Here is a 25972-nt window from a genome sequence, read left to right as displayed (position 1 = left end):
GTTGACATTTTGGGTTAGATAATTTATTGTTTGTGGGAAGAGTTTCCCAGTAAATGTTAACATAAATATTTTGTGAAGAATATACTTTCTAAAACAAAACTTAGTGGAAAGAGTAGTTTCACATTTTTGCAGATCTCTGTAATATCTAGCTTAGTAGAAAACAGCTGGATTCTTAAACCTGCTTCTGCTTTAATCTGTTGGAATATCATGAGTCACGTAGACTATGAACAACTCCATTGTATAGTTTTGAGAGAATGGGAGTGAAAAAGGCAGATCAGGTCTTTGTGTTATTATGAAAATAGTTACAATTCTAAAGATCCCCTGGTAGGGTCTCAGGGATCCCCCCCCCCCCCCAGCCCAGAGGTCTGCAGATCACACTTTTGGGAACTGCTGCCATAGAGATTACAACATGCATCTTTGACCTATAAGAGTCTAATTAAGTTATTTTATATTTTCCAGACAATTAAAACACTTTTAATTCCATTAATTCTCTCCCCTTTGCCCTATTTTCTGTAATACTCATCACTTATTTTTAACTCCATGTGTATTTTAAGCCCCATAAGACATCATCATTGTTTTATCTCATTATTTTAGATTTACCCACATAGTTACCTTTAAAAGAAAAAAATATTTATTTATTTATTTTAGAGAGAGAATAGGAGTGTGGGGAGGGGCAGAGAGAGAGGGAGACAAGCAGACTCCCCACTGAGCGGGGATCCCAACATTGGACCTCGATCCCAGGACCCTAAGGTCATGACCTGAGCCAAAATCAAGAGTTGGACGCCTAATTGAAGCCACCCAGGCACCCCATATAGTTCAGATTTTATCACTTTTTATTCTTTCTTGCATCTTCAGTTCTCCATCTGTGATCACTTCCTTTTTTTGAAGAGTACCTGTGCTGAGAAATTGTCCATATTTGTTGTCTCATCATGTTCTGTATTTCACCTTCATTTTTGAATGATAGTTTTTACTGGTTAGAATTCTGGGTAAGCAGTTGTTTTCTTCTAACTATGATGTTTTCCCTTAATTTCTGGCGTCTTGTTCTTTCTTTTCTTTTTTTTTTTTAAGACTTTATTTATTTGAGAGAGAGACAAAGACAAAGAGAGACATGAGCAGGGGGAAGAGGGAGAAGCAGACTCCCTGCTGAGCCGGGAGCCTGATGTAGGGCTCAATCTTGGACCCCGGGATCGTGACCTGAGCTGAAGGCAGACGCTTAATGTACTGAGCCACCCAGGTGCCCCTAGCTTCTGTTATTTCTCTTGAGAGATTAGTTGTTAGTTTTGTCAATGCCTTCCAGCCAAAAAGACCAGCAAGAACACTTACAATTTTTTTTATACTTGTTGCAGTGAGGGAGTCTGCGTGTATTTATACGGAAACTTCAGGTGTTTTGTTTTGTTTTTTTTTTTAAGATTCTATTTATTTATTTGACATAGAGAGAGAGACAGCCAGCGAGAGAGGGACCACAAGCAGGGGGAGCAGGAGAGGAAGAAGCAGGCTCCCAGCAGAGGAGCCTGATGTGGGGCTCGATCCCAGAACACCAGGATCACGCCCTGAGCGGAAGGCAGACGCTTAACGACTGAGCCACCCAGGCGCCCCCCTTCAGGTGTTTTTTTAAGAGGGTATTAGAAAAATCCTATTACAGGATTTGGACTTTGGTCGAGTAGTTTTAGAGGATATAAGGAAGTAGAAGTTTGCTGCAAATTGGTTGCTGTCAGAACATGGGAGCATTTTAATATTGCCATCTTTTGTTTAATTGAGGTAAAATTCATGTAGCATACAATTAATCATTTTAGATGTACAACTCATTGTTATTTAGTATATTCATAATATTATGGAACCACCAGCTCTCTTGTTTCAAACTGTTTTGACACTCTTACAGCTATGTAATTATTTCCTATTTCCTCCTTCCACTATCACCTGATACACTTTACTTTTTGTCTCTTTGGATTTGTCTAATCTGGATATTTCACACAAAAGGAATCATGTTAATATGTGACCTTCATGTCTGACTTCTTTCATTTAGCATAATGTTTTCAAGGTTCATCCAGGTTGTAGCATGTACTTTGTTTCCTTTTTTGGCTATTATGAATAATGATTCTGTAAACATTCATGTACCAGTTACTGTGTGTACATAAGTTTTCATTTCTCCTTATATGTATCTAGGAGTTGAGTAGCTGGGTCGAAAGGTAATTTTCTGTTACCTATTTTTAAGACACACCAAACTGGTTTTCCACAGTGGATGCACCATTTTACGTTCTCACCAGCAGTGGACGAGGGTCTCTGTTTCTCCATATTCTCATCAACACTTGTTATTTTTCATGCTTTTCTTTTTTTTTTTTTAATTAAAACTATTCTGATGGGTGTGAAGTGGTATCTCATTGTTTTCATTTTCATTTTTAAAAATTTTTTAGAAAAGATTTTATTTATTTGAGATAGAGCACTCCCTTCTGGCCTGCAAAGTTTCTGCTGAAAAATCCACTGATAGCTTTATGTGGTTTCCCTTGTGTATAACTGTTTTCCTTTCTCTTGCTATTTTTTAAATTCTCTTTTATCACTTTTTGCCATTTTAATTACTATGTGCCTTTGTGTGCGCCTCCTTGAGTTGCTTTTATTGGGGGCTTTCTGTGCCTCCTGGATATGGATTTCTGTTTCCTTCCCCAGATTCAGGGAAATATATTTCTTCAAATATTTTTCTGCCCCCTTTTCTCTCTTTCTCCTTCTGGGATCCCTATAATGTGACTATTACTACACTTGGTGTTACTGAGTTCCCTCAATCTATTCTCATTTTTTATTTTTTTTAATTTTTTATTATTTTTTCTCCTTTTCAGCCTGATTACTTTCCATTATTCCATCCTTCAGATTGCTGATCCATTCTTCCACTTCTTTTAGTCTACTATTCCCTCTAGTGTGTTTTTAATTTCAGTTATTGAGTTCTTCATCTCTGATTGGTTTTGTGTTTTCTGTCTTTTTGTTGAGGATCTCACTGAGGCCCTCCACTCATTTCTCAAGTCCAATGAGTATCTTTATGACCATTACTTTAAATTCTCTATCATGCTTATTACTTATCTCCATTTCATTTAGCTCTCTTGCTGTGATTTTGTCCTGTTTTTTCATTTTGGACATAGTCCTCTTTCTTCTCATTTTGGCTAACTCTCTGTTTCTGTGTGTTAGGAAAATCATCTATTTCTCCTGCTCTTAAAAATAGTGGCCTTATGAAGAAGAGGTCCTGTAGTGCCCTGCAGTGCAATGTCCCCAGTTCACCAGAACTTGGCATTTCAGGAGTGTCTTGTGTGTGTGTTGCTTTTTTCCTACTGTTGTGGCTGAACCACATTTGCCTTCAGTCCAGTCATCTGCAATGGCTCTTTGCCTGTTGTGGCTGGGGTTTGGTCCCTGTGGTGTTAGTGGGCCAGTCTGAGCCTCCTTGGGCTTGAGTTGAGTCAGATCAGGTGTTTGCCAGAGCTGTGGTAGCACTGATCTGCAGGACACTTTCTCTTTGTCGCCCCTGAGAAGCTTTTGTTGCTGGGCAGGGCCTGCAGTCAGACCAAATGTGTGCCCCATCCCACTACTAGGGCCATAGTTGGACAGGTGTGTGTGGTAAATTATTCCCTCTACCTGGGGCATGAGTCATTTTGGAGTTGTGCTTGTCCTTGTCAGGGCTGCTTGCACACTGCCACCCTTGTGGCACTGCTTTGGATGGACTCCTCTGGATCTGCAGTAGAGCATGGGGACAGGGTACAGGGTGCCAGCAAGGTCTCTGCCAGTCTGTTGCAAGAGGGGACCTGTAGCTGCCCAGGAAAACTTTTGTCCAGGCTGGGATGGGGGGACCGAATCTGCAGAAGAGCGTGGGGGTGGGGAACCCTGTTAGAAAGCTAGATAGAGAGTGTTTGTGCTGTACTGGTTCCCACAGGTATCCTTGTATCTAGGCTGGAGGGTATGGGAGGGAAGTGATACCTGCTAGCTCTTCTGTTGTTGAAGTCTTCCAAAGATCCTGACCCCTCCAGTGCATGCTCTGGGATTAGTAAACCAATCTCCCTCCTGTATATACCCCAGGTGTTTTTCAGACTGCTGCTTCTATGTTGTATCTCATCAGGGCTGTTTGTAGTGCTGTCTCTTGAAGGGCAAGGACTCAGTTTCCTCTCACCCAGCCTGCTGATTTTTAAAGTTCCAGTCCCTCTGGTTTTCAAAGCCAAATGTTATGGGGATTCATCTTCCCAGTGCAGGTCCCCTATGCCTGGGGTGCCTGGCAGGCGGTCTGTTCATCTCCCTTCTTTGTGCCTACAGCATCCCTCTGTCCTGCAGACAGTCCCATTGGTCATTTTGGCCCCTACTATGTCTCCACCCTTCCTACCCTCTTCTCTACATTTAGCTGTGGACATTCTGCTCTACCAGTCTTTGGGTCATTTTCTGAGTTATTTACACTGATGTGGGTATTATCTGGTTGTGTCCATGGGACAAGGGGAGCTTAGGGTCCTCCTTTGTCATCTTCCATGTTCTCAGCTGAGCCTTTGTCCATTTTTTAAATTGGGTTATGTTTTTGTTGTCCAACTGTTAATACATTCTGGATACTAAACCCTTATCAGATACATGTCCATAATGCTCTTTGATGAAGAAACTTTTTTACTTTGATAAGTCCAAATTATCTATTTTTTCTTTTGTTCATCATGCTTTTGGTGTCAAATCTAAGAACTTATTGCCAAATACAACATCGTAAAGATTCATCCATACGCCTTCTTCAAAGAGCTTTACTGTTTCAGCTATTATATATATATAGTGTTGATCCATTTTGATTTAGTTTCTGTATGTGATATGAGGCAGGGGTCCAGCTTCATTATTTTGCCTATGTTGTTCATTTGTCATAGCACCATTTGTTGAAAAGACTATTCTTTCCCCCATTGAATGGTCTTGGCACCTTTGTTAAAAATCATTTGGCCACAGATGTTTGGGTTTATTTCTCAATATTTCTCAATAAATTTCTCAAAGAGTCCCAAATCTTTTCCAGTGGTCTCTAGGTCTCCCATTATGCCAGTACCACACCTGATTACTATAGCTTTCTAGTAAGTTTTTAAATCAGGGTGAGTATTCCTACTTTATTTCTTTTCAATATTGCTTTTGTTCTTCAGAGCCCTTGCAGTTCCATATGAATTTGAGGATTAGCTTATCCGTTTCTGTAAACAAAGGTTCTTAGAATTTTCATAGAAATTACACTATAGATTACTTCACTTTGGGAAGTTTTGTCATCTTAACAATATTTCATCTTCAAATCCATGAACATGGGTTGTCTTTTCCATTTATTTATACCTTCTTTAATTTCTTTCATCAGTGTTTTGTCATTTTAAGTGTATAAGCCTTTTACCTCCTTGGTTACATTTTTATTAGGTATTTTATTTTGGATGCTTTTATAGATGAAATTTTCTTAATTTTCTTTTGGATCATTCATTGCTGGCATAGAGAAACACAACTGATTTTTGTGTTTTGATCTTATACTTGCAATTATGCTGAGTTCGTATATTATCTTTATAGGATTTGTGTGTATGTGTGTGTAGTCTATGATGTTTTCAAAATACATAAAATCATGTCGAGATAGTTCTATTTCTTCTTTTCTAATTTGGATGCTTTTTATTTATTTTTCTTGTGTAATTGCTGTGGCTAGAACTTCCAGTTACAGTGTTGAATAGCAGTGGTGAAAAGCAGGCAGTCTTTTACTGATCTTAGAGTGTGAAAGCTTGGTTTTTAACCAAGTTTTAACCATTGATGAGGATGTTAGCTCTGGGTTTTTCATGGATGCCTTTTACTTAAATTCCCTTCTTTTCCCGGTTTGCTCAGTGTTTTGTCATGAAAACAGTGTTGGATTATCAGGTATTCTTTCTGTGTCTGCTGAAGTGATCATGTATTTTTTTCCCTTTGTTCTATTAATATGATGTATTACATTGATTGCTTTTCTTCTTTTGAACCATCTTTGCATTCCTGGAATAAATCCCACTTGGCTATAATAGGTAACCCCTTTAATGTTGGATTTAGTTGGGTAGTATTTTGTTGAGATTTTTACATTTGTGTTCGTAAGGGGCTGTAATTTTCTTTAAAGTATCTTTGTCTGGCTTTGGTTTTAGGGTAATGTTGGCTTTATAAAATGTGTTGTGTTTCCTCTTCCATTTTTAGAAGTTTGTGAAGGAATGGTGTTAATTCTCTAAATGATAGAATTTATTAGTGAAACAATCTGATCCTGGACTTTAACTTTTGGGGAGGTTTTTGATTACTGATTCAGTCTCTTTACCTGTTATAGATCTGTTCAAATTTTCTATTTATTCTTGAATCAGATTTGTGTTTCCAGGAATTTGTCCTTTTCATCTAGATTATCTAATTTGTTGGTGTCTAATTGTTCATGGTATTCCATTACAGTCCTTTTAATTTCTCTAAGGTCTGTAGCAGTCCCTCCCTTTGTTTCTGATTTTAATTATTTGCATCTTCTCTTTTTTTTCTTAATTTCTTTGTCAGTTTTGTTGATCTTTTAAAAGAACCAACTTTTGATTTGTTTTATTCTATTTTTATATTTTACCTGTCCCCTAATATTTATTAATTCCTTCCTTCTGGTTTTGGGTTTAGTTTTTTTTTTTTTTTCTTGTCCCTTAAGGTATAAAATTAGGTTATAGATTTAATATCTCTTTTTTTTTTTAGAGAGAGCACACGAACATGGGATGAGGGGCAGAGAGAGAGAGAGAGAATCTTAAGCAGGCTCCATGCTGGGCGTGGAGCCCAACACGGGGCTTGATTTCACAACCCTGAGATCATGACTTGAGCTGAAATCAAGAGTCACATGCTTAACTGACTGAGCCACCCCTTGTAATCTTTTTTAAATGTAGGCATTTATAGCTATAAATTTTCTTCTGCGTACTGCTTTTGCTACATTCATGTCTTGGTATGTTGTGTTTTGTTTTCATTCATCTTAGGTTTACCATTTTAATAAATGAATTTTAACTAATAGGGAGGGTAGACTGAAACTGGTATCCCAGCTTATAATTGGTAAAGGAGGTAGCAGTTAGCTCAGTGAGAGAAAAGCATGTTTGGTACTTTGTGTTACACAGTGACCTTGTCTGAAGTGATTATTCTGTGAGATATTTTATGTTCAACAGGAAAACAGTATGATTTAGCTGAAGGCATCAGATTAGTGCTTAGACTTTAGGAGCTAGCTGCTTCCCCCTCCCCCCACCCCAGGCTAATTATTATCTCTTTATATGTTGTTGTTGTTTTTTTCTGCAGCAACTTTTAAGATTTTCTCATTGTTTTGCAATGTTATCACTTTTACTGTGATGTATTTAGGTATATTTTTCTTTTATATATCCATCTTAGAGTTCCTGGTGCTTCCAGAAGCTGTGGCTTGATGTGTTTGGTCAAGTTTTAGAAAATTCTTTTTTTTTTTTTTTTTTAAGATTTTATTTATTTATTTGACAGAGGCAGCGAGAAAGGGAACACAAGCAGGGGGAGTGGGAAAGGGAGAAGCAAGCTTCCCCACTGAGCAGGGAGCCTGATGCGGGGCTCGATCCCAGAACGCTGGGATCAAGACCTGAGCTGAAGGCAGATGCTTAACGACTGAGGCACCCAGGCACCCGAAGTTTTAGAATATTCTCAGCCATTATCTTTTCAAGGATTGTGTGTGTCCAATTTTCTCTCCTTTACTTCTGGGATTCCCATTAAGTATATGGTAGATCTTTTTTATTGTATCATCTTTTGGCTCTATTCCTTTCTCTGTTTTCTTTTTGTGTCTCCTTTCTTCATTCTTAGACACTTTATTCTGACCTTCTTCTAGCTCACTAACTCTGTTTGTTTTGTTTTAGTAGATACTCTTTCCCCCCAGTTTTATTGAGATGTAATTGACATGTTAATAAACTCTTTAATTGTACCTAATTTTTAGTTTTGTTGCATGGTGACCAGAGAATGTGGTCTACATGATTTCTGTCTCTATTGGAAATTTCTCTGTGGCTATTACAATATATAGTCAGATTTTATAAATGTTCTATTTATGTTTTGAAATAAGAAAACCTATTTATATTTAAAGTAAGAATGTCAGTTTCTTGTTGTATAGTGCTCTCTATATATTTGGTCATGGCTTTTAGACTTTTTTCTTTGTATATTTCCTAAGAGAATTTTGAAAAACTGGCATCTTTAAGTTGGCATTTGGATTTCTTATCATGAGTGAAAATAATTATCAGTGTTTATATATTGTGTATATGCTGTAAATCTAATTTTTTCAAAATCTTTGCACTGTAGATTTAATTCATTCAGCTCACTGAAAATGTTGGCCATGTAACATACTTAACAAAGCCAGTCTTACTAAATCAAAGTAACCCTTTGTCAGTAAATATGTGGCTTTACTTTCTAAATTCAAGGATCATACCTGGCACTGTTGACAACCTTTTCATTTCTGAATTTTAATTCTAAAACTGGGAAATGGAATGAGGGGGTATGAAAGAAGGGAAAGTAGGTATGGAGGGATAGAAGGCAAAGTGAGAGACAAGACACTGGAATCTTGCCTTGAGTTTTTCAGTGAACTAAAACTATATAGCCTTTCCATATTGTTTTCTTTGCTGCCATGGCAAGGAAGTATTTCTCAAACCTCCTTTTATTTGGTACCCAGAGGTTTTTATATAGAGCATTATCAAAGCAGTGCACAATACCAAGGTTCTGAATGGTGGCACTTTTCTAGACCCTTGAGAGATTCTGTTAACGAATACAAAGATCTATGCCCTTGAAATTTAGTTCTATAGGAGGGTTACACAAACAATAACCATAATAAATATTACACAGTATATTAAAAAGTGATAAGTGTTCTGGGGTAAAAAAAGGGTAAACCAGTGTAAGTTTATTTGAGAATGCCCACAAAGTAGAGAAGGTAAGGGAGTTTGGGATATAATTTTAATCAACGTGGTCCAGGTAGGCATTATTCAAAAGAAAATGGTTGATGAAAGGCAATGAAGGAATTTGCCATGAGTATCTGGGAGCAAGAGTGATCTAGCTTGGGAATAATCAATAATACTAAGACCTCAATATGGTAAAGAATGTGTTCAAGGAATAGTAAGAAAGCTGGTGTGACTTGAACTGAGTAAGTGAGTTGGGGGGAGGAGTAGGAAGTGGGGTCAAAATGTTGCTGGAAAGGATCTTTGTAGGACATTACAGGTTATTATAAAGTTGTTATTTTTTTTCTCTAAGAGGATAAGACCAAGAGCTGTTGAAGGATTTTGAGGAACATTATCTTTCTTAGGTTTTAAAACAGTCACGTGGTTGCAGTGTTGAGAATAGACAGTAGGTTGGTAAGGGTAGATGCACTAAGACCATTTAGGAAGCTATTAAAATAGTACAGGGGAGAGATAAGAGTGGATCTGGATGTAGCAGTAGCGAGAAGTGATTGGATTCTGGATATAATTTAAAGACGGTGGCAATAGGATTTCTTGATGGCTTTGATATGAAGTGTGAATAAATGAATAAAGAAGATTGCTCCAAGGTTATTGAGCTGAACAACTAATGGAGAAAGGGAAGGTTGCAGATTTGTGTTTGGGATCCTTTTTAAAGTGAGAGAAGAGTGATCTTGAAAGAGGAGATAAAACTGGAATATTGTCCTTGATCTGTAGACTTTTGGGGAGAAATGTTTAAAGCCTCCCACTGTGACTGTCAGTTTTGCTTAACACTTGTAGCTGTTTACAATTTATGTATTTTGTAGCCATTTTGTTGTGTACAGAGGGGTTCATGAATACTATATCTTCTTGGTGAATTGTATACTTTATTTTATGTAATATTCATTTTTAGCAGGTGTAGTGCTTTTTGCCTTAAATTCCATTAGATTGTTCTGATGGTAGTTATTATTATACTAACATTTGCTTAGTTTATCTTTATCATCTTATTTTTAACCTCAACATTTCCTTTCCCTTTATAAACAACATATAGTATATTTCAAAACAAGAATGAATACCTTTTTCTTAATTTATAAGCTTTTAATATTTATTGAGAAGACTGATGTGTTTGGACTTCTTTCTGCTTATTTTCTCTTTACTGTCTTCTGTTACTTTTTATTTTAATTTAATCAATCAAATTTTCTTTACTTTTTAATTCTATAGGTTTGAAATTTATATGTTATTTCTCTATTTTATTTGGTCATCCTTAACATTTTAATACATTTTTTAAGAGATTTTCTTTGAATCAGTGTCCACTAGTCTAACTTCCCATGTTGAAATCTTTTGGGCTTTTAGTTTCCATATTATTACATACCATATAATGGTATATAATAATATAATAATCCTTTTTTAACAATTATCAATTGTTAATACGTTTAGTTGCCTTTTTCAGTGGTTTAATTGCTTACTAATGTTTACTGATGCTTTTTTTTAAGATTTTATTTATTTGACAGAGAGAGCACAAGCAGAGGGAGCAGCCGGCAGAGGGAGAGGAGGAAGCAGGCTCCCCACAGGGTAGGGAGCCAGAAGCGGGGCTTGATCCCAGGACCCTGGGATCATGACCTCAGCCAGAGGCAGTCACTTAACAGACTGAGCCACCCAGGCACCCCTGTTTATTGATTCTTATGTCTTTCTTTTTGTATATTCTTGTCTCTGTGCTGAAGAATTACTCTATGAGTGAATGATAAACTTTTGGAATCCTTGCTTGTCCAAAATGTCTATATTTTGTTGTTATGCTTGAGTGGTACTTTAGCTAGTTATAGAATTCTGGGTTGAAAAGTATTTTCACATTTTTCACCATGATGCTGGCAAAAAATTGTAATACTGTGGGAAAATAGGCATTCTTACACATTGAAGGTAGATATGCATATTGTTAGAAATTTGAGGAATGATTTGGAAATGTGTATTAAACGAAAATACACAAGCAACTTTGAAAAATGTGTCATTGAAATAACACTATATGGCTATCTATATAAGGTTATTTATTATAGCATGTATATTATCTAATCCTATTTCTATAAAGATAATCATAAAACACATACATGTCATATGTTTGTATGAATAAGAAAAAGGAGTAGAAGGATACACCAGACTATTATTACATTGGTAACTGAAGTGGGAGAGAGTGGAAAACTTAGATGAGATAATTTATTCAGACAGATTTGATTTTAAAATATCATTTTTCCTCAAAAGTCTGAGATACTGCTGATGAAGAATTGTGTATTTTTTTTTTTTAGGTAGTCTAGTTTTTATTTTTATTTTGTTTTCTGGAAATGAGTAGAATTCTACCTTTTATTCTTAGAATTACAAAATTTCCCCAGGACTTGTCAAGAGGCATGTTTTTTTCTTTAGCCACTGAGCACTGATTGGGCTCTATTAATCTAAAGACTTCTATATTTCTTGAGCTCTGGAATTTTTTCTATTGTATCCTCTTCTTTATTCCCCTGGATTTTTTTTTCCCCCTGTAATTCCTACTTGCTATAATCTGTGGATTTAACTTTATGGGGTTTTTTTACTCCCTTTTTAAGAAGTCTTTGTTCTGTAAGAGTACCTCATTTCATCAGCTATATTCACTCTGTTTTTCACCTCACCTAGTGAGAGTTGTTTTGTTGTTATTATTGTTGCTGTGTAGTAATTTTTTATTTCAAAATTGTCACGCTTTGCTCAGAGTATATTGTACTTCTTTTCTTAAAACACAGTAGGTTATAGAATTTGAGGATCTTAAGTATATTTACTTATTATTCTTCTAGTGACCTTATAATTTTGATAAACACTTAAATTTATATATTTCAGTCACTTGTATGAAATAATAAAAAAACACTTAACACAATAATTTTAGCCATTTTCAGGACACACCTCTCCCCCACATTCCGCCTTTTGGAAAAACTTTTCTGAGATGGTAGGTGAGTGGTGAACTTAGAGACCCTGTGCCATGACACTTGAATATTATATATTCTGTCTCTATATAAAATAATTTTAACACCAAACTTTGATGTTATTGCACCTTTGACTTAACACTCTCGACAGTGAAAAATCTGTTGCTTTTCTGATTCATATTTTTTGGTATAAAACCCATTTTTAATTTTTTTGTTTGTTTTATTTGGAATTGCCATCTCCATTCTTTCCAGTAGTCCTCGTCTATGACTGTTCTAGGTGACGGTTTTATCCACCTTGGTATGTCTCTCTGTTCTGGTTCATCTGCTTTCATTTCATTGGCATTTTATGAGAGACAAAAATTAAATTCATGTTCTGATAGACCGACCCTATGGAATCAGAAACTCTTAAATCCTGAGTGGCCACTTCATGCCCTTTTTCCTTGGGGCACTCGGTCAAGCACATAATTCCCCTCTTTATTGCTTATTGAATATTCTTTTACTGAAGCCCTGCTTTATCCTTACAAGAGTGTTATTCCTATAGCCCCAGCAACTCCTAAGATGTTTCTTCTGAGCTTCTGCCCATTTATCCTTAGTAGTGGTTTTAAGGTACCAGGTTTCTCCTCCTAGAATAAATTTCTGCTTATAAGGGTCTCTTTCATCAGTAGGAGCAGTATACAAATTCAGTGTCATCATAACATAAATGAAACAAGTTAATGGCAAGGGTCATAGGGAATTAACATTTAATAAGTAATTACTAAATGCCAGGCCCTATGCTGCATGTATTATATTGTCTTATTTAATCCTCACAGTCCTCTTATAGGTTTCATACTTTATGGATGAAGCAACTGAAATTTAAGAAAAGTTGGAGTAACTTTGCCCCAGGGTGGAAGTTGTGGAGCCATTTTTCAAACTCAGGCATGTCTGCCACCGAAGAATGATTCTTTTGGCTCAGTACAATATAAAATTTAGCTAAAACCTCATTTTTCTGAGGCTTTTTTTATCCGTGGTATTTTATAGGACCTTCTACTTCCTCTGAACCATAGAGAGTATAATCCATATTACTCACTGGGGACATAATTTATTGCCTTTTACTGCTAGTTTTTTATACATATGTGTCCTATATATAGTCTTCCTTAGTTAGCAATACAGTAAGAAAAAAAAAAAAACTGCCAGCAATACCATTTGATTAATCTTAAAAATAATTAAAATTTTCCCTGAAATAATCTCAATTTTAATATGCTTTAGTCACCTTTTATAAAACAATATACTATTCATGATATTTTGGTGCTATGGATTTTGGATAAATTGGAAATCATGGGTTCTGTAAGTTTCTTATGGTTCAAAATTGCTACTCTTGACCTTGCCATCTTTCTCTCTTCGTATGAATAAATTAGAAGGAAATTCTTTTAAATCACACTTGTTTGAATAGAGCTATGTACATTTGATTATTAATAAGTACTTGCATTTTCTAAATATTAGTGTTTTCTTTAACATTTTGGAGAAATTTTGTAATGATTTATATTCACAATAAATAAATGCCTTTGGTTTTATAAATGAACTCCCGAATCAAACATGTAATAAGGAAAACTTGTTAAATCAGAAAAAAGTCATGGCTGGTTTGTGATTTGCCATCACAAAAATATGTTCTTTTTTTAAAAGACATTGGTGCAAAAAGGTGTATCTTCTTGCATATTTTGTTTTAAGGAAAGCAGATTTCTTGTATTTGAATTTTTACCATCCTGAATGAAGATAATTATAGAATAATGATTACTTTGGAATATTTTTCTTAGAAGATAATTGTATTTGGGTGGCTGATTTTAGAGAAAGGAAAAAAGGTAAGTTGAGTAAATGGTATCAGTAACAGAGTTCACATTTAATGAAAATACTTTATAGAAAGTAAAACTTCTGGTTGTATTTCATTTTTCTAGTTCTCAGTGAGAGTGTCAAACTTTCCCATCTGTATATAAGTTAGAATTTACCTACCTGAGTTAAAAGTACATAATACAGAAAAAAGGCTAAGTACTCATTACAGATTATTACCAAGTTGCAGAATTTTTCTTTTTACAATCTTAGCCCCTTTCAATAAAATTAAATTATAATTCAGTGAAAGAATTTATTCTCTTGACTTTATAGTGTTCAAGTTTACTTCTCAGACCATAAACAGTTTTGTACTTCATAAATGTGACTAATATGTGATTATTAAATGAATTAATGGAATTTTTATAATAAGAGTTTTACTTTAACTATAAAATCTACAAAAGTTTTTTTTTTTAATGTACATACAGTTGAATATGTGAGGTTTCGAATTTGAAAGAGCAAAATTATTGAGTATTAGAAGGGAACATTTGTTATGTTTCAGGCAGTCTTTTGAGGCCAGATTATCTCTGCCACTGTTTTAAGGAATTTCTTCAAAGCCCAGTTGTTTGCATTTGCAGTAGTGTCACTAACTTCAATGTGCATACTGTAATGGACCTTGGTCCTGTGGAATAAGACGTGGTTGGGGCAGAAGTTTCATCTGCGGCACTTTGAATATTATTAGCTTTTAAGTTCTTAAACAAGTTCCTAGCCTTTCCTGAAAACCATTAGGCAAATAGACATCTAACACCGATGCTGATTTTGTACTTAAGAACCTCTTTTGGGGCGCCTGGGTAGCGCAGTTGTTAAGCGTCTGCCTTCGGCTCAGGGCATGATCCTGGCGTTCCGGGATCGAGTCCCACATTGGGCTTCTCCGCTGGGAGCCTGCTTCTTTCTCTTCCACTCCCCTGCTATGTTCCCTCTCTCGCTGGCTGTCTCTCTGTCACATAAATAAATAAAATCTTTAAAAAAAAAAAAAACCTCTTTTGTCATATTTCCTTTTCTCTTGCTGATTATTGTCAGATGTATAGGCACAGTAATTTCTTAATGGTGACATCTCTCCGTTCTTCACAATTCTTTCATCTCTCAAGCAGTTCATTCCATATGCATATATAATATTTATATTACCACTTTAGGTGTTTTTTATTATCTCTGTTTTCACTTCTAATATAATTATGTTTGGTCTTCCTAGGACTTTAACACTTATATTTCTTTTGCATTTATTGGACACGATGGGTTAATGTTTATAAAATATCTCAAAAATAAGCACAAAGAGCAAACTCATCATAGACTGGAGAACACTAGAAGACCCAAAGTAAAATAACAATTAATGACAGTTAATACTCTGTTGGCGGAGGGCAGAGTTGACACACTACCTCTGGAGTGTGAAACTGACATATTTATGATTCATGTTAATTATACAATTGTGGTCAAAAGTTTGCTCTGTTTGAAAAACATATAAAGAGGTTATCACTCATTTTTTTTAAACCACGTAAATTGTTCTTGTTGGAGTCATGTGCGTATGTACATTATTTACCCTATCAAAGCCATGATGATCATTTACCTTTTTTTCTTTAAGATTTTTTATTTATTTGAGAGAGGGGCGAGGGGGAGCACAGAGGGAGAAACAGGCCACCTGCTGAGTTGGGGAGCCCACCGCAAGGCTCGGTCCCAGGACCCTGAGATCATGACCTGAGCTGAAGTCAGATGCTTAACTAACTAAGCCACCCAGGTGCCCTGATGATCACTTATCTTGTTCTGACTTTATGAAAGCATAAACAATGTGATAAGCTGTCATTCCATGATGAATATGATTTAGCATTCTCCTTTGGTTGCAACTATAATTTATTGCCTGGCCTCTTAAAATTACAAAGCTCTTCATTAGGAAATTAGCCTTTGATTAGTGAATATCCGTTTGTTTTTCGACTACTCTTCTCATTATTGTATAATTTTGTCAGGTTGCTAAAGTTAGGCCTTTGTAGCTTCCCTACCACCTTTTGTCCTTCTTGTAGTTACCTGCTTCTTGAGATGTGTCAGATTATGTTAAGTATTTAGTATACTTGGCAGTAAGAATCACTTTGTGTTATTAGGTATTTATGATCTAGTATCTTACTATTTGTAACATTTTCCTATTAAATAATGAGGATAATTCATGGCATCAGGAACAAAACTATTCAACAAGTTCAGTGTAATTTGGTGGTAGGTGGTAAAATTACATAAAGATCATTAGTTTGTAATGGCAGTGCTGCATGCTGCTGGGAAGAAAGCATTATGTGCCCAGTGTATTCTTGCTTTATTTTTCTGTTCATTATTTGAAAACTCATTGACCATTTTTTTTTTAGTATTACCAAAAAAACTATTTATTTGAAAACTCACTGAACATTTTTTTTTCGGTATTACCACTAGAGAAAAACCTCTTCGTATGTAGTTTTCATGATTGCAGATAGTTCTGTGGCCTCAGTGTGTTAGTCATTTAGTGCCATATCATTGTTCAAGAATCAGCTTACCAACATATTATATTTTAACTAAAGAATTATTTCAAGTAATTATGAATTTACAGGGTCATTTTAAAGTCCAATAGTATAATTTTCACTTCCATTTTTAGCTCATTATTTCAAATAATGTTAAATGTTACTAATGTAATAACCAAAAATTTAACATATATAGTACATATCAGAACAGATGTTAGAAATCATCTTATCTAATCTCCAGTACCATATTACCTTCTACAGTGTTCCTGACAGTAGTGCAACCTGCTGAGCCATTCAGTTCACTGTTGTGTAAGACAGCCCTTTGCAATGTTGAGTGGTTCCTCTTTTTAGTTTATTTAATCTTGAGATGAAATCTATCATTACAATTCAGACACATTGATCGTATGTTCTTTTATATGCCACACCTTCAAACATTTGAAGATTGTTAACTGTATTGGCTAATTGCTAAAGTAAGCATACTAAGTTTTCTCTTTATTTCATCATGTGGCATGCTGGATACCCATATGAATTTCTGTATTTTTTTAGTATTTCCTCTCAATGATATCCAGAATAGGTTACTGCCTGAATGATATGGTTATATAGTATACTCCGTCTTCACTTGCTTTATATACTAGGTGAGTCTTGGGTATATATTTGTACATTGTGTATAGTTTATATAGACTTAAATATCACAGTAATTGTAGATGTAGTATTTCAGTTAATTAAGATTTGTTTTGCAATTAGAATGACAGTTGTGAATGTTTTTCTCTTCTTGACCCAGTCTCATATATTACTAACAGAAGTTGTCATGTGTTCTCAAGGATAATTTAAATGAACATGGGGTTTGTGAAAATCTGACAGATATTAACTGTAACTCAGCTAGTGGGCAACATTATAATTTATTTATAGCTGTGTAATATAGCTATTAATGAGCTAATGTGGAATGAGGGCAAATTGTATTATATTTTTGTATGAAATTATACTACATGACAAAGGTTGGTATTATGTAATAAGCGCCCACAAAATATTAACCTACTCACAATAAATACAATTAATAATGTACATAAAAGAATGAAATTAAGCTAGTTTTCTATAAAAAAAAATTATTCATGAACAGAAAGTGGACAGCACAGATTCGATGACAGAAAGGTTGTATCTAATCTGAATTACTGAGTGACCTAGGAAGCTTGCTCAGAGGGATTACAGAATAATTATGTTAATATGCAATTATCACCTCATTTCTTCTGTAGTAACCTCAAGATGTAGTGTAGTGAGGGTGTTATAGCAAGTGCTGATAGTTTGCAAAAATACTGATGTTTGAAATTTCTAAGACAATAAGTCTAGCTTGAGGCATTAAAGTGATGATCTGTCATCTTGAAGACAGATCTGACCTTTGTACTATTTTTTTTAATGCTCACAGTATATAACTACAGGCAGTTATAGCTGTAGAACTCATTATGATTTTCAAGAAACTGAAATATGTTTTATGTAGATTTAAAGTTCTGTTTGCAGCTTTTTATAAAGTGTGTGAATTTTTTTAAAGAACATTTTAAAATTCATTTAAAAGAAAAATTCTGTGGTTATATGATTACATGGAGGAGGACATAGTAATAGTATCTAAGCATTTTATTAAAATATCCTAATTGGTATAGCAAATTCACTGAAATTTAAGGAGTCCAAGCAATATAGCATTAGTTTTTTATTATTTTAATTTTTTAGTTTCCCTTTTTTGAATTTAATAATGTCTACCTTCAAATATGTCCCCTACTTAGTTATATTAACATAAACTGGTGTTGATGGCTCTGTTACATATATTTGACTACATAAAGATAGTTGGAAAATCTATTTGAAACAGTGTGAAATTAGCTTATGGGTTAAATGCTTTCTTGCCTATATGCTACATAACCATCCATGAATGTAGGGGAATAATTTTGATGTTAAAGTTTTAGATCCACTATTCACTGCAACCAATTTTGAAGGTTCATTGTTCTGCATTGTATCTCAGTGTAACAGCTATCAGTTTTGAATACTGTTAAGAAAAAAAAAATGTATTTTTAACATTTTTTTGTTAAGATATACTCTGAAAATTAAACTAGGAAAAAAAATTTTATTGTTGCTAAAACACTAGCTTATGGAGTACATTTTTAATATTAATGTGCTAATAAATATTCTAAAAAGGAATAACCTCTATTTTTGAGTAGAGTTAATCATTAATTTGAGGGCAAGTAAGGTATATTTCCTTAGGTGTGAAGGAAAACTTTGTTAAAGACTTCATTTTATATTAACAATGTTTAATTTGATTTTGTGTTTTTCCTTCAGCTAGATGTGTTTTATAGATAGAAGGTATGTCATTTACATAGAAGATAAGTCATATACATATATTCTTTATGTGTTTTTGAGCAAAACAGTTTGGTATCTTTAGAATGTGAACTTTTGGAAGGCTCATATAAAGCCATTCTGGTAATGAGAATGCAGTCTCCAAGCAGACATGATATTCTCATAGTTTGTCACCCTGCTGTTCAGGGGGTACCAATGAAGTTGCTTTAAATGGGAAGCGTCTGTTCCATCTCTGAACCTCTAACACCAGAACAGATGGGTGGAACATGGAACATAGAAGGTTTTACCTCTGAGGTGGTAACAGTGAAGCCACTCATTAACACTGAATTTACCACTTCGTTAGCAACATTGCTTCCTGTTGAGAAAAGCTAATATAGGCTTTCAAATTGACTGAGCATATATTTGTCTACCTCTGTGATTATAATAAATAGGAACACAAAGTAAGTGTCTTTCAGGCTAGTTTTTTTAAAAATTCTATTGTCCATTTCAGATTTATGAGATTGTTCCTATTTGGACATTTTACTTTTTCTATGTAATTTAATGAGAAATGTCAGGAATGGGGAATAGTATAGCATCAAGGTTTGCTTTTCTTTTCATTGACATTTGCACACTCTTCCCTAACACATGTTTATGTGCTGCCCATTTTTAACTTCTGTGTATGTGATGTAGAGACTCCTGCTGGGTGCTGCATTAGCACCATTTTGGGGTGATATCATTGAATATGATCTTATTGGATGTCTATTTTTATTACTGTGGAAGTTTGTCAATCTCAAAACAATTCTGAGGCCTACAAGAGGCAGAAAAATTGTTGGTGTAAATAATAATGCCAAAGACAGATATTTGTAGTATTTATTTGTAATATTTGTTGTATTAAAGAACACATCTTGTGGAAAGAATAAGCTCATACTTACAAGTGCTTGTTCTAAATTGTGAAATAAAGTAATTAGAAACAGTTCTTTTATTCTTTAACTAAATGTTTCACAGAGCATGTATTTGGTACCATAAAAGATATTAGAAATAATGAACTGTATTGAAAATGTTCTAATTTCTAAATATCAGATTAAGTTCTTCCTGTCCTAAAATAGCATTACTTGTTATACAAATTAAAAATACTATGAAGGAAAAATGGAAGACTTTATTCTTTAGTAGAGAGCAGGAACCTAGTCTATCTTGTTTACTGCTGGTATTCCTAATAAAGCAGTGCCTGGCACATGGTAAGGGCTCAGTAAATATTTGGAGAATGAATAAACTGTACTTGCTACCATGTACAAAAGGAAAAGAAATATGGAACTTTATGCCAGCACTTCAGATAGTTCATACTTAGGGTTGCCAAATACCAGATTCTTTAAATTGTACTTGAGGACTATTGAATGTATTGAAGGCTTTGCTGTAACTGCTGAGTCAAGAAGTCAGAACCATGATGGAATTTGCATTATTTGAATGGGGTGTCTACGTTTCATAAGAAAAAAACTGTTTTTCCTCTTACATACTTGGGCTTTGATTTTGCACTTGTGTTTTTATTCATTCAACATGTTAGTGCTTTCTTCACCAAATACTGCCTAAGTACCTATGCCAAGCACTGTGTTAGGTTCTAGAGATAAGAGAGTGACAAGGTACAGTACCTGCCCTCAAAGAGCTTACATTCTTCCAAGGAGACGGGCAATTCCCAGTGTAATGTGGCCATTTCTAATGTTGCTGTTCCCTAGATGTTTTGTAGATATGCAATATGGAGTTGTTGTTGCTTAGCACAAAGAAAAAAATTAACCTTCGAGATACTTTTAAAGTCTTTCACATTTTTTAAAGTGTTTCTTCCTTCTTGGAAAATTATTAGGATCTTGGTATAAACAGTGGAGTTACACTAACAAAAATGTGTGCTTTGAACTCTCCATACATTCTAATAGAATTTTTTCTTTCATGCAAATCTAAATTTTTTTTCTTCCATTTTCTAGACTAAATGTGTTAAATGGGCTTGCCAACAATATGGATGATTTGAAGATAAACACCGATATTACTGGTGCTAAAGAAGAACTCCTAGATAACAACAGTTTTATCTCAGACAAAGAGAGTGGAGTTCATAAACCAAAAGATTGTCAAACATCATTTCAGAAAAATAATACGGTCACTCTGCCTGAAGAACTGTCAAAGGACAAATCTGAAAAAGCCTTAAGTGGAGGCCAGTCTACTCTATTTATACATGCTGGTGCTCCTACTGTTTCTAGTGAAAACTTCATCTTGCCTAAAGGAGCTGCTGTTAATGGACCAGTTTTACACTCCTCCTTAGCTAAGACTTCCAGTATGAATAAAGGCAGTGTTTCATTAACCACTGGACAACCTGTGGATCAGCCAACAACAGAATCTTGTTCAACTTTGAAGGTGGCACCTGATCTTCAACTATCTACACCGCAGAAAGCAAGTCAACATCAAGTTTTATTTTTATTATCAGATGTAGCACATGCTAAAAATCCAACCCATTCCATTAAAAAACTACCTACCTCTGCTTCTGTTGGTTGTGACATTCAGAATTCAGTAGGGAGTAGTATAAAGTCAGATAGCACTTTAATAAATCAAGTAGAGGTGGGAGAGGATAGTGATGATTTATTGGTAAAAGATGATTGTGTTGATACATTGACAGGAATTTCCTCAGGTACAGATGAATTTAGGTCAGAAAATGATACAAACTGGGATCCCCAAAAAGAGTTCATTCAGTTTCTTATGACTAATGAAGACACAGTGGATAAAGCCCCAGTTCACTCTAAAGTAGGTCTAGAGAAAAAGAGAAAGCGAAAAATGGATGTAAGCAAGATTACTCGTTATACTGAAGATTGCTTTAGTGATTCTAATTGTATACCCAATAAGTCAAAAATGCTAGAGGTAGACTTTCTGGAACAGAATGAAGAACTACAAGCAATAGACTCACAGAAATATGCATTATCAAAAGTGAAGCCTGAATCAACTGATGAAGACTTGGAATCTGTGGATGCTTTTCAGCATCTAATTTATAACCCAGATAAGTGTGGAGAAGACAGCTCACCCGTTCATACTAGCACTTTTCTTTCAAATACCTTAAAAAAGAAATGTGAAGAAAGTGATTCCGAGTCACCTGCTACTTTCAGCACCGAAGAACCATCATTCTACCCCTGTACAAAGTGCAATGTGAATTTTAGGGAGAAAAAGCACCTCCACAGGCATATGATGTATCATTTAGATGGGAATAGCCACTTTCGCCATCTTAATGTCCCAAGGCCATATGCTTGTAGAGAATGTGGACGGACATTTCGAGATCGTAACTCACTTCTAAAGCATATGATTATTCACCAAGAAAGAAGACAGAAGTTGATGGAGGAAATTCGTGAATTGAAAGAACTTCAGGATGAAGGAAGAAGTGCACGATTGCAGTGCCCTCAGTGTGTGTTTGGTACCAATTGCCCTAAAACATTTGTGCAACACGCTAAAACCCATGAAAAAGATAAAAGGTACTACTGTTGTGAGGAGTGTAACTTCATGGCAGTGACAGAAAATGAATTAGAATGCCATCGAGGCATTGCCCATGGAGCAGTGGTAAAATGCCCTATCGTCAGTTCTGATGTAGCCCAGAGAAAAACGCAAAAAAAGACTTTCATGAAAGATTCTGTTATAGGATCATCCAAAAAATCAGCCACCTACATATGTAAGATGTGTCCTTTTACTACTTCAGCCAGAAGTATTTTAAAAAAACACATGGAGTACTTGCATTCATCATCATGCATCGATTCATTTGGTAGTCCTCTTGGACTTGATAAAAGAAAAAGTGACATTCTCGAAGAACCTATAGATATTGATAGCACTAAACCATTAATTAAACAGCAGTCAACCACATTTCCAAAGAACTCTGCTTTAAAACAAGATGTAAAGCGAACATTTGGATCATCTTCACAATCAAGTAATTTTTCTAAATTCCATAAGCGGCCACACAGAATACAAAAAGCTCGGAAAAGCATTGCCCAGTCAGGTGTAAATGTGTGCAATCAAAACAATTCTCACAAGACTGTTATGATTAAAAGCAGCACTGACCAAAAACCTAAGTATTTCCATCAAGCAGCAAAAGAAAAATCTAATGCCAAGGCAAATAGCAACTATTTATATAGACACAAATATGAAAACTACAGGATGATCAAAAAATCAGGTGAATCATATCCTCTACATTTCAAAAAAGAAGCAGCCAGTTCATTAAATTCTTTACATCTGTTTTCGTCATCAAGTAATTCCCACAACAATAGTTTCATTTCAGACCCTCAAAACTCTGACACCAAAAGGCCAGAAAGCTTCAAAGAACACAGGCGTGTAGCTGTAAAGAGAGTAGTTAAGGAATCTAAGAAGGAAAGTTCTGTTGGAGGAGAAGACTTGGATAGCTATCCAGATTTCTTGCATAAAATGACTGTTGTTGTTTTACAAAAGCTTAATTCCGCTGAAAAGAAAGATAGCTATGAAACAGAAGATGAAAGTTCCTGGGATAATGTTGAGCTAGGTGACTACACTACACAGGCTATAGAAGATGAAACCTATAATGATATTAATCAAGAACATGTAAACTTATTTCCGCTGTTTAAAAGCAAGGTGGAAGGTCAAGAGCCTGGAGAAAATGCTACCCTCAGTTATGATCAAAACGATGGCTTTTATTTTGAATATTATGAAGATGCTGGAACTAATAACTTTTTGCATGACATACATGATCCTCAGCATTTAGAAAATGCAGAAACTTCATTGTCAAAGCATAGTTCTGTTTTTCACTGGACTGATTTATCTCTTGAGAAGAAATCATGTCCTTACTGCCCAGCAACATTTGAAACAGGTGTTGGGTTGTCAAATCATGTCCGAGGACATCTTCACAGAGCTGGATTAAGCTATGAAGCCCGTCATGTTGTATCACCAGAACAAATAGCCACAAGTGACAAAATGCAACATTTCAAAAGAACTGGCACAGGGACACCTGTTAAGCGAGTTAGAAAAGGTAAGTTTCCGTGTAGATAATTTGGGTTAATATGTCTCTATTCAAACTCAAAGGATTCAAAGGTTTTGCTCAAATTTGGTCTTTATTAGAAACACATGATTTTGTATTTCAGCGTTAATTGGCTTTAAGATCACTTTATAAAAAATTCTGATGTTACTCTTAAAAAATTTTTTTTAGCTATAGAGAAGTCTGAAACCACTTCTGAACACACTTGTCAGCTCTGTGGTGGTTGGTTTGATACTAAAATTGGATTATCGAATCATGTTAGAGGCCATCTGAAAAGACTTGGAAAGACCAAATGGGATGCTCACAAATCTCCAATCTGTGTTTTAAATGAGATGATGCAAAATGAAGAAAAATATGAAAAAATCTTGAAAGCATTGAACAGTCGTCGTATTATTCCCAGACCATTTGTAGCTCAAAAACTTGCATCAAGTGATGACTTTCTATCTCAAAATGTTATACCTCTTGAAGCATACCGTAATGGCCTAAAGACCGAAGCTTTATCAGTGTCTGCATCAGAAGAAGAAGGGCTGAGTTTCTTAAATGAATATGATGAAACAAAACCAGAACTGCCCAGTGGAAAAAAGAATCAGTCTCTTACACTGATAGAACTGCTTAAAAATAAAAGGATGGGAGAAGAACGAAATTCTCCTATTTCTCCTCAAAAAATTCATAATCAAACTGCAAGGAAGAGATTTGTTCAGAAATGTGTTCTTCCATTAAGTGAAGACAGTCCGTTGATGTATCAACCACAAAGGATGGATCTGACTATGCACTCAGGTAAGAGGATGTCTATGACTGTCGTATAAAATTTAAACACAATTTAATTATGCTTACCTGTATGGAATATTTGTAGAAAATAATTTCTTAGAATCTTTTTACTTAAGCTGCTTTTTTTGCAGAGCAGAGATTGGTTATACTGTCATTTCTATATAAATCATCAGTAGATGCTCATCAACACTGAATTCTCTGTGCCTCATTTCTTGGTCAGAATGTAAGGTGAGAAAAAAAACAAACAAAAAGCTGATCTGTAAAAATAAAATATGCTATGGCTGGGGGATGGTCCTATGGATGGGAGGTTGACATTGTTCAAAAGCGTAGCATTACTGAAATGGCGTACCTGTCCTATATTTGCCAGTGCTCCAAGGTGATGTTTTCAAGATACAGCTGTTGGTTTTCCTTCTGCTTAGGTCAAACGAATAAACAAACAAACAAAAAATAGACTCTTTAAACTGAATGGATTGGTGTCTGTTGTGTGTTGTGATTAACCCAAAGAAACTTCTCCCTCTCCAATTCCTCATTGTATTGTGGGATAGTTTGGTTTTGGAGAACTGTTGTGAGTATAAAACCTTTGTTTGGGGTTTTAGATTTTATAATGGTGGTCTAAAGGAACAGAACAGATGGTTTAGGTTAGTGCTTCTGCACCAATAGTTTTTCCTTTTCAAAAGAATAGTTTGTGTGTGCCAGCAAATGATATAGCACATAAAATAGCCAAACTATATTTGTTATTGCTAAGTCTGGCTTATACTTTTACACTAGAAATTTTAAGTGTCTTCATAGGTTTCTTTTGGTGGTTAAGAATGTTGAAGATGAACTTAGATGGTCTCATAATTTAGCTCCGAGTTGAATGTGTCTAAGGTAAAAGTAACTGGTCAGTGGATTAATAATGAATGAAATTACGGTAATGTTGATTTGTTTACTTTGGTCGACATTGGGAAAGCAGAGATATTTGTATGCAGTTCTGACTTAAGGAAAGATTACCTTGTGTTGTAAATGGTCTGAAAAACTATCTTGATGGGTTTCTGGTTAATAGGGTTCTTTTGTTTGTATTAAGAGAGTCTTTCAAAGTCAAATCTTCAACCTTTTTGAGAAGGATAAAATGTAATAAGAAAGGTGTGTTAGCTGTGTTGACTAAGGTATAGTACACTTGAGAGATGGAAAGTGTATTTGTGGCTGATTTTCATAGTTGAAGAGACCAACTGAAAGGAGTTGGGGGAGTGAGGATTGTCTTTTGGAAGTTAGGAGTTTCTTATTGTTCCATCGTGTTTTCTTTCCTGTGATGACTAAGATGTTAGCTTGTTGATCATTTATTTAGCACAAAGATTTTAGCAAAAAACTTCAAATAATTAACTTTCATTATTGATTGCGCATTCAGAGTAATGAACATAAAATGCCCTAAATAAAATGTTGTGTCTAACAGCTGCTCAATGGTGTGTTTTACCACCTTTCTCCCAGCCTTCATCAGAAAGCCTAATTTAGTATTGAGACTTTTACGGTTTTGTGGGTAAAACACTTTAATTACCACTTTGTCAACTAGACTTTTTAATTCTTTTTATTGGTAATGTTGTAAGCATTGAAACTTCTCAACTGAACTGTGCTCTTCAAACCACAGGATTGTATTTTAGGTTTAGGAAATGATCTGCGTAACACAGAAATCTGCAAGAAAGTGATAATAGGTGTTAAATCCAGAGGAGCTCAGAGGTTCAAGGCACTCGTCTTCCACAT

General features: G+C 35.1%; 1 protein-coding gene across 14 annotated transcripts in view; it reads left to right on the top strand.

The window, feature by feature from the left end:
* ZNF644 (zinc finger protein 644) overlaps positions 1–25972 on the top strand; it is a 99861-nt gene that overhangs the window by 57744 nt on the left and 16145 nt on the right. For 13 of the 14 annotated variants that reach the window (XM_087866097.1, XM_045801809.2, XM_045801807.2 and 10 more), the window contains 2 exons: positions 20427–23464; positions 23642–24247. In XM_087866097.1, the coding sequence (XP_087722223.1) occupies positions 20458–23464; positions 23642–24247 (3613 nt within the window). In that variant the 5' untranslated portion in view covers positions 20427–20457. Of the gene's footprint in view, positions 1–10292; positions 16776–20426; positions 23465–23641; positions 24248–25972 lie in introns of those variants that run through there. The other variant, XM_087866098.1, reaches the window with a different exon arrangement.

This window comes from Ursus americanus, chromosome 12, assembly GCF_024610735.1.
Source record: "Ursus americanus isolate L20-20 chromosome 12, mUrsAme1.1.p, whole genome shotgun sequence".
Lineage (NCBI taxonomy): Eukaryota > Metazoa > Chordata > Mammalia > Carnivora > Ursidae > Ursus > Ursus americanus.
The sequence above is the reverse complement of the archived record's forward strand: the minus strand, read 5'-3'. Positions and strand labels throughout refer to the sequence as shown.